Genomic DNA, 9,840 nt, shown 5'->3' on the forward strand with positions numbered 1-9,840 from the left:
ATAAGATGCTAATTTCCTTCTTCCTTTAGGGCTATTTAGACTCCTGAGAGCTGCAAAAGAAGTTTTAATTATGAGAAGTTCCAGCTCGCAGAAATATCAGTGTTAATTGCTGCTTCTGTCAGCCTGTGTTCCCTTGGTGGGGTTGGAATGCGCTGTGTGGGGTTGACTGAGCCCTGGGAGAAGCAAACAGGAGCCGGAGAAGTGATGATGTGTAGGCACCAAAGGCGTGTCATAGGCTGGTCATGTGACAGGTCCCAGGGAAAATTTCATCCCCATTGATTGTTTCATTCTTTTTTTTTTGCTGTTGACATGTAAGTTGATTTTAGACACTGGCGTTTCCATGTGAATTGGTTTTTAAGGTCATTCCAGTCCTCATGGCCAGTTAGAAATGGAAACTTGGAGGGAGAAGGCCAGAGGAAGCATGAAGGATCAAGTAAGAAGTTGAAGATAAATAAGCTTTTTATCCCTTTTCTTAGGGCAGCCACTTGCTGTGTGGTCTGTACTGTGCTGCCACCTGCTGTTCAGCGATAATCATTGCAAGATCATATTTAAATTGTGCCTTCACAGCCAAAAATTAACTTTAAAAAAACAGACTGCTGTGCCTTGAAGGAGAGGAAGTTGTTAATGGCTCAGAAAAAGAATGATTCCTCTTGAATCTTTGAGACAGTCTAGATGTGACTGGGCTGCTAATGTAACTAATATAGATTGCCTGCATTCAAAGAAGGGGACTTTGGTGTGGCTGGGAAAAGGGATGTTGGACCTAGATGGATCAACAGTCGTTGAAGTAACATATAAAATAATCTCTAACACTCTATCTTAGAGGGCAACTGAAAACAAGCCCCGGAAGGAATGTGACCTAGAGAAGTGAGTTTAGATAGACCTGTAGGCAGAGAAATGGAGATTTGGGCTGAGGACAAGGTCAGATGTGGGCACAGGGGCTGTGGGCGGGCCCTCAGCCAAGCATGGCCCAGGAAGGTACTGCCTGGGAGCCTGTTAGAGAAGCCAGAGGTGACCTGGGGGGAGGGCGGGCAGGTTTTAGAAAATGGGGTGGGGATGAAATTCTGAATCAGTATGGGGTGAACCTCCTCACATGTTAAGCTGATTATAATCAGTATGGTCTGCCACGTGAAGCTGTGGGATCTTTTCATCTTGAGATTTCAGTCAAAGTGAATGATAGTCTGGTGGGAGGATGTTTTAGATGAGTTGCCCGTTTGGGTGGAGAATTTGATGGTTTCAGAAGTTCTGCACAATGTAAATTGTCTGCGGCCACCATGGAAAATAGTATAAAGGTTCCTTAAAAATTAAGAATAGAGTTACCTATGATCCAGCAATCCCATTCATGCACAAAGGATCTGGGAAAGGCGAAAGCTCTAATATGAAAAGATGCATGCACCCCAATGTTCATAGCGACACTGTTTACAATAGACAAGAAGCTGCCTAAATGTCCACAGACAGAGGAATGGATAAATAAGGTGTGGTACGATGTATACACAATGGAATATTACTCAGCCATAAAAAGGAACGAAATTGGGTCATTTATCGAGATGTGGATGAACCTAGAGTCTGTCATGCAGAATGAAGTGAGTCAAAAAGGGGAAAATAAATATGGTATATTAACCCATATGTATGGATCTAGAAAAATGGTACTAATGAACCTGTTTGCAGGGCAGGAAGAGAGACTCAGACATAGAGAGTGAACTTGTGGACACAGAAGAAGGGAGAAGGAAAGAGTGGGATGAATGAGAGAGCAGCATGGACATAGATACTCTATCACGCGTAATATAGATAGCTAGAAGAAAGTTGCTGTGTAGCACAGGAAGCTTGGCTGGGCGCTGGGATGACCTAGAGGGGTGGAATGGTGGAGATGACAGGGAGGTTCAAGGAGGGGATATATGTATACATACAGCTGATGCACGTTGTTGTGCAGCAGAGACTAACACAACATTATAAAGCAATTATACTCTTAATTAAAAAATTAAAAATACTTTTTCTAAAAGATGCATCTAGAGATTATCATACTAAATGAAGGAAGTCAAAGGAAGACAAATACAATATCACTTATACGTGGAGTTGGAAATATGATGCAAATGGATTTATTTACAAAACAGAAACACACTCAGACATAGAAAACAAACATGGTCACCAAAGGGGAAAGGGTAGAGGAGGGATAAACTAGGAGTTTGAGATTAGCAGGTACACACTGTTATGTATAAAATAGCTAACCAAGAAGGTCCTACTGTATAGCACAAGGGACTGTGTTCAGTATCTTGTCAGTAACTATATTGGAAAAGAATATGAAAAAAAATATAGATACATAACTGAATCAGTTTGCTGTATACCAGAATCTAACACAACATTGTCAGTCAACTATGTGTGTGTGCTCAGTCATGTCCGACTCTGCGACCCTTTGGACTCTGTCCACAGGATTTTTGCTTTTAGGCAAAAATACTGGAGTGGGCTGCCATTTCCTCCTCTAGGGGATCTGCCTGACCCAAGGATCGAATCTCTGTCTCCTGCATTGGCAGGCAGATTCTTCTGCTGAGCCAGTCAGGGCAGTTAATCAACTATACTTCAATTAAAAAATTGAAAGGGCTTCCTTGGTAGCTCAGAGGTTAAAGCGTCTGCCTGCAATGTGGGAGACCTGGGTTCGATCCCTGGGTTGGGAAGATCCCCTGGAGAAGGAAATAGCAACCCACTCCAGTATTCTTGTCTGGAGAATCCCATGGACTGAGGAGCCTGGTGGGCTATAGTCCACGGGGTCACAAAGAGTCAGACACGACTGAGTGACTTCACTTTTCAATTAAAAAAAAAAAAGTTCCACAAATTCTAGGAGGAAGAGTTATTCCAGAAGGATGTCACTCATTTGAATTTAAGGATTAAGATAAGAACTGTTCCAAGGGCAAGATTGTGAAGTGCCTGTTGGAAAACAAAAAACCCAAAACAAAATTCACACTGTCAGTGTGTGAGCGTAAATGTAGTTAGGCTGGTCTTGTAGGTGAAGTAAACAAGAAGTCTAAAGTCACACTGTCAGCTCTGAGAAATGTTACATAATTCATGACAGCAGAGGCTGGAGACAGAAGAATTAAAAACACGATGCATCTCACTTTCTGGAAGGAGCAAACAGCCCTGCAGATCTTAACCACCCCTCAGCTTCTGCTGTGGGTCTCATCATTTGGAGGCTTGAAGAGAAAAGCAATGGAGATAAGAAGCAATATATTATTTTAGAAAAGCCATAAAATATTTTCTTTAAGAAAACAGATTGAAAAAAAAAAGAAAACAGATTGGTATTTGAAAAATATGTCTATCAGCCCATGGACATTTAACATAATGCATTTTCAGAATAAATCTCATGAAAAATTTCAAAATGAACGACTGAGTCTCCTTCCTGTTTCATCTGCTCCCCCTGTTATGCAGCCAGGTTTTAGAATCAGGGGGTTTCTTTGAGGAAGGGAAGGGTGTCTTTGTTATATTGCAAAGATGTACATGGTTTGTTTGGGTGTATTCAATCAGCCACACGCTTTTACTGCTGATCATTTGGTTGGGAATATTTCCATATGTTTGCAAGGCACAGATTTTTTTCATTAGTCACCCAGCAAATGGGATTCATGAAGATGGCCCGTCTGGAAACTTAAGTCAGCACATGGTTTTTTGTCCCTCCCTTCCAAACTAGATTTTCTAGTGTAGATTATTCTCAGAGTTACCTCCCCAGTCCCCTTTAGGGCTGTTGTCTGTCTCCACACACAGACCGAAGCAGAAGAGTGTTTGGCTCTACATCTGTGATTCCATTCAGTTCAGTTCAGTTCAGTCGCTCAGTCGTGTCTGACTCCTTGCGACCCCATGAATCGCAGCACGCCAGGCCTCCCTGTCCATCACCAACTCCCACAATTCACTCAGACTCACGTCCATCGAGTCGGTGATGCCATCCAGCCATCTCATCCTCTATCGTCCCCTTCTCCTCCTGCCCCCAATCCCTCCCCGCATCAGGGTCTTTTCCAATGAGTCAACTCTTTGCATGAGGTGGCCAAAGTACTGGAGTTTCAGCTTTAGCATCATTCCTTCCAAAGAACACCCAGGGCTGATCTCCTTCAGAATGGACTGGTTGGATCTCCTTGCAGTCCAAAGGACTCTCAAGAGTCTTCTCCAATACCACAGTTCAAAAGCATCAATTCTTCGGCACTCAGCTTTCTTCACGGTCCAACTCTCACATCCATACATGATCACTGGAAAAACCGTTTATAGCCTTGACTAGACGGACCATTGTTGGCAAAGTAATGTCTCTGCTTTTGAATATGCTATCTAGGTTTGTCATAACTTTCCTTCCAAGGAGTAAGCGTCTTTTAATTTCATGGCTGCAGTCACCATCTGCAGTGATTTTAGAGCCCAAAAAAATAAAGTCTGACAGTTTCCACTGTTTCCCCATCTATTTCCCATGAAAGGATGGGACCAGATGCCATGATCTTCATTTTCTTCGCTCTCTTCTTTCACTGTCATCAAGAGGCTTTTTAGTTCCTCTTCACTTTCTGCCATAAGGGTGGTGTCATCTGCCTATCTGAGGTTATTGATATTTCTCCTGGCAATCTTGATTCCATTAGGTCAGGTTAATTATGAAGACATCGATTAGCCTGTGCAACGGTGGCTCAGGCTCAGTGATTAAGACACAGTCTGCTTACAGAGATGTAAGCTCTCTGGCAGGAACCAAAGCATATTTGGAGCACTTACCCTTGTCTGGGGAGATCGGGGGTGGGGGTAGGGGGGTAGGGCGGGGCTGCCCGCCCTGCATTTTTGGGTGTCGCTGTGCCGTGGGACTGATGGGGCTCAGGGAGAACCAGAGCCCTGCCTAATGCCCTCCAGCCCCCCCAGGTGCTGCCTCCTGCAACAGAAATAACCCTTTGCTGGAAGATTTGGGGTCATACACTAGTTATAAGCACAGACTGTAAAGCCCAAGTGTTCGGGGTTCAAACTGCAGCTCACCATTTACTGTGTCACTGTGCCTCCATATGCTCATCTGTAAAATGGGGATGTGAGCGGCCTCACAAGACTACAGTGAGGATTACATGAATTAGTATTCTGTAATATGTTATACACAATGCCTGGCCCCGAAGAAGTGTGACAGAGGTGGCTTATTAGGTAAACCATACAATTTTAGCCTCCACTGCTTATTTGTCTACTCTTTCATTCCAGCTCCTACTTCTCTTCCTTCTTTTTTTTCCCTCTGGTCAGATTTTGCGTTACCCACAGCATTTTTTAGCTCTCGTTAAAGCTAGTCTGTGTTCAAAAAATGGGGTTCCCAGGTGGCTCAGTTGGTAAAGAATCTACCTGCAGTTTTTGGGTTCAATCCCTTGGTTGGGAAGATCCCCTGGAGGAGGGCATGGCAACCCTCTCCAGTATTCTTGCGTGGAGAATCCCATGGACAGAGGAGCCTGGCCGGCTACAGTCCATGGGGTCACAGAGTTGGACACGACTGAAGCAGCTTAGCAGGCACGCACACACTTGCTCAGAAACATCGCTGATCACTGATCCTTGTTCTAACTCAGTGCTGCTCAATGGAGCTTTCTGTCATGATGGTAATGTAGATTTTCCTGGTCCAATATGGTAGCCCTCAGCCACAGATGGCATTTGAACACTTGAAACGTGGCTAGTGCATCTGAGAAACTGAATTTTTAATTTAACTCGAGTTAAATGAATTTAATTTAAAATAAATAGCCATCTGTGACAATATGGTACTACCACATTGGACAGCAGAGAAAATCTAACTCATTGGCTTTTTAGTAAGCAAGTGTCACTGAGGTCAAGTTGAATTTGTCAGTGTCAGGTTAATTTATAAGCGCCTGTGTTTTATTGTTTGCTTGTCCTGAATTTTTATGTTCATTGTTCTATTTCGTCTTTGTTCTCATCACAATTTTGGTGATTTGGGGATTTTGGCTTCTTGCAGGTTCAGCGAAATGAGGACAAATCTACCACCTTGAAACTGGCTGATTTTGGTCTTGCAAAGCATGTGGTGAGGCCTATATTTACTGTGTGTGGGACTCCAACTTATGTAGCTCCTGAAATCCTCTCTGAGAAAGGTAACAGTTACACGTGGTTCTGTGGGACTCTAGCTCGCTTACTAACCAGTGTTTACTTTTTCATATTTAAATTTCACATTTTTCAACATGAAGCAGTTAAAAAATCTCAGAGATTGGTTCTGCATTTGCACTTGTATATTAACTATTTGAAGTAGGTCTCCTTGACCAAAGCATAAGAACTTGTTCCTCATAAGGGCTGCTCTTATTACAGAGAGGAGATTGTGAGTGTGTGTGTGTTGGTGGGACAGTGAGATGAAAGACGGTGGAGAATTGAATGGGAAACTCAAGCAAGCAAGGTCATTTAGCCACTCACCCAAAGCTGCCTCTAAGGGACAGATATGGAGCAGTTCTTATGGTAATTGGCTTTAAAACTCCTTTTTAACCTCGCAATTAAAGGAAAACGAGGTCCCAATTCAAACCTCATGAATAATATATGTATATTGCATATTGTATAAGGGTCCAATGGGCTAGTTTAGTGATAGACTCTGTAAAGGATATACGAGGAAATCATCTTCATCATCATTATATGGCTCCAAGTATGTGAATAATTATTTAGCCATCCTTGTACTCCAGGAGAAATCAGTTAAACTACCTATGATGGCTCAAGATGGGAAAGCTCTAGATGGGTTATAAGCTTGGGGGTAGGGAGAAGGGAGAGTTTTATCCCAGCAGCAAATGCATCAGGGAAGCCAAGATGCAGAGATTAGCCTATGCATGGAAGTTGGGTGGCAGAGACTTTGAAAAACCAGCCTCAGTAGAGCAGAGGGAAGTGCAGTTGGACGGGGAGGGTTAGCCTGGATTCCCCACGAATGAGTCTGGACTCAGTGTGGCCAGCAGAGTTGCCGTGGTAATGTGACAGTGTGACAGGAGAGTAGTGAGTGACTACAGACATTTTAATGGAGGCATTACTCTCTTGGGTCAGAGAGGAAAGAAAGCAAATAAGCTGCGGACTTCCCTGGTGGACTCTCCATGCAGGGGACTTAGGTTCGATCCCTGGTCGGGGAACTAGATCCTGCATGCTGCAACAGAGGGTTCCCATGCCACAGTGAAGACTAAAAATCCCATATGCTGGAGCTAAGACCTGGCACAGCCAGGTAAATATATAAGTAAATAAATATTTGAAAAAAAAAAAAAGAAAGACTACGTGAACTCTGGGAAGCCAGGACAGTAGGGCTCACGCCAGCTAACACAGGGTGTTGGAAAAGAAAGCTCTTTGGCAGATGGGAACAGGGTGAGTTAAATTTTGAACTCACTGAGTCTATAGAGACATCAGGAGTGGATACACACAGAGTTGTCTGTTTGGCTGAATGTGTGGTTTTGAGACCCCCTCCGTACCAAGATGGCAGCCAAGAGATGATGTGTTTCTGCCTCCACTGCACAGGTTACGGGCTGGAGGTGGACATGTGGGCCGCAGGCGTGATCCTCTACATCCTCCTGTGCGGCTTCCCCCCGTTCCGCAGCCCAGAGAGGGACCAGGAGGAGCTCTTTAACATCATCCAGCTTGGCCGCTTTGAATTCCTGGCTCCTTACTGGGACAATATCTCTGATGGTGAGACTTTGGGCTTCCCAGGCAGGAGGGGGTTTGGGGGTGGGGAACTGGGCCCCTTCTGGGATCTGACTGCAGAGCCTGTTTTTAGGTCAGATGTGTGAAACGACACCCAGAGAACTTGCTACAGTACCTGGGCCGTCTGCATCCTCTGCTTTCCTTTATTTCCTGCTAGCTTTGTGTAGATCTCCATAGCGTCCCAAACACATGACTTGCTTTGATATGTAAGTCTTACCACCAGTTGGAGTCACCAGATACTTTTCTTGAAGCCAGTTGAAGAACCACTGGAAAAATATCAGAAACATGGAATCCTCATTTGGAAAGATCAAAGCCATCTCACATACAGAATCGGACAGACTAGAGATGCTTATTTCACTTGTGAATAGTCAGGTCTCTAGGGGCATCCTTGGGGCACAGAGGCTCTGGAAGGTCAGAGGGTGAAAGTCAGAGATACTTGTAGTGGAGCAGAAGCTTGTGTGGTCCTCCTCCCTTTTGGCCCTTTCAGGTGAAATCTTTCCCTTGATTTACACATTTAAAATATGTATAGGTATGGTTCATGCCCTCTGTGTGTCCTCTTGGGCTGGATGGCGCTATGGGTGGTAGTGGTGGGCCTGACCTCACGATTCCACGTCTAACACGGTAGCCCTGCAGCTGCATGGGGCTATTTGAATTTAAGTGTCAATGAATTAAAAGGAAATGCAAGAAGAATTCAGCTTGTCAGTTGCACCAGATGAATTTCAAATGCTCATCAGTCCCAAGCGGGTAGCGCAGATGTGGAAAGCTTCCATCATGGCAGACAGTTCTGAGGGCCAGTGGTGTTCTGGTCCAGCACTTGTTGCTAACACAGATGTTTGTGTCCTTATTTCCTGTATGGAAAAGGAAAACTCTGAACCATCTGCATCCATCTCATTTTTCCATCCTTCTATCATTCCAACAGCTGCCAAAGATCTGGTGAGCCGGTTGCTGGTGGTAAACCCCAAAAAGCGCTACACAGCTCACCAGGTCCTTCAGCATCCCTGGCTTGAAGCTGCCGGAAAGACCAGCAGGGCAAACCTACAAAAGGAGGTGCCCCCCAGCAGCGAGGACCACTTCCGGAGCTAGCACACATGGGCTGCAGAGCAGACGTCGTAGTCGCAACCTCGGCATCTACTCAGTCCTCCTTTGTCCTGCTTGGGGACAGAGAAGATGACAGACACGGAGGAGAAAAATGATGAAAAAGGCTTCTTCACATAACTGGAGAATCAAGGGAAGGCGAGAAGACACTCAGTGTATTTTAAAGCGTGTTTAACAAGATAAACTTGAGTCTTAATGTTAAATCTTGTAACATATGTTTAGGTTTTTAGATTTGAAGTCTTTAATACGTCGTGGGAGGTGGGGTGGGGAGACTTATTCTCAGTGAGGGATGTTTTGGTATTAATGATTTGTGTTTTGCTTCTTCCTTGTAATCAAGTTCCTAGTACATATTACAGGAGTGGTGCTTACCAGGGTTTAAAATCCCCCTGTGAAATTAATCATCTGAATCATAGTCCTTCCTCGTTAATAAAATAATGGATAACTGAAGCGAACTGTATTCTGACTGCTTCTTAATGCTGGTGATGAAAACCAGCGAATTATAGTTCAGACATGTCTCCTGAAACCCGTGTCTACACGTAAATGTGCTGACGGACCCTTGATGAACTGACCGGGGCTGTTTGTTTAGGATATGCTGGTCTGGGTCTCTTGTATTTTAGTTCTGCTGAAAACCAGATTTGGTGCAGCCTGAAATGGAAAGAAGAAATCTTCGATTCACTCCTATCCCTTTAGGACCCATTTAGACCATGCTTCAGTCACTGAGCCCCAGGCCTGAGTCCTTTCTACGTGAAGTTAGGCTTCTGCTCAGGTTGCGACTGTGCTAATGTTTTCAGATCAGGAGGGAGCCATTTAGTGCACTAGTAGGTTGGAAATGCAGTTACTGGGTTACACTGGAAGGGGCTCCGAGGGTTCAGACACGTTCCTACCTGCGGGGCACACCCTCAGAGGGCGCAGGACAGTCACTGGTTATTTCACTCCAGATTTCTGTACCAGTAGATGCTTCTGGGAGTACCAATGAGCTGAAAGTGAAACATCATCCTGATGTTTCCCAACTTGACCTTTCAGGGTTATATGCAACCTGGTCGAAAGGGCGAAAATTCAGTCCAAAAGTGTGGGTTTCTCACCCTGCCTGTTCCTTCCTGACGGTGTAGGTGTCAT

At 44.5% G+C, this 9,840-nt stretch overlaps 1 protein-coding gene across 1 annotated transcript in view; it reads left to right on the forward strand.

Annotated features, from left to right (window-relative positions):
- Positions 1–9,171, forward strand: part of DCLK3 (doublecortin like kinase 3) — a 44,274-nt gene extending 35,103 nt beyond the window's left edge. The window contains exons 3-5 of the mRNA XM_069560440.1: positions 5,933–6,065; positions 7,447–7,614; positions 8,549–9,171. Of these exons, the coding sequence (XP_069416541.1) occupies positions 5,933–6,065; positions 7,447–7,614; positions 8,549–8,712 (465 nt within the window). The 3' untranslated portion in view covers positions 8,713–9,171. The remainder of the gene's footprint in view (positions 1–5,932; positions 6,066–7,446; positions 7,615–8,548) is intronic.
- The last annotated feature ends 669 nt before the right edge of the window (positions 9,172–9,840 follow it).

This window comes from Ovis canadensis, chromosome 19 (assembly GCF_042477335.2).
Source record: "Ovis canadensis isolate MfBH-ARS-UI-01 breed Bighorn chromosome 19, ARS-UI_OviCan_v2, whole genome shotgun sequence".
Classification (NCBI taxonomy): Eukaryota; Metazoa; Chordata; class Mammalia; order Artiodactyla; family Bovidae; genus Ovis; species Ovis canadensis.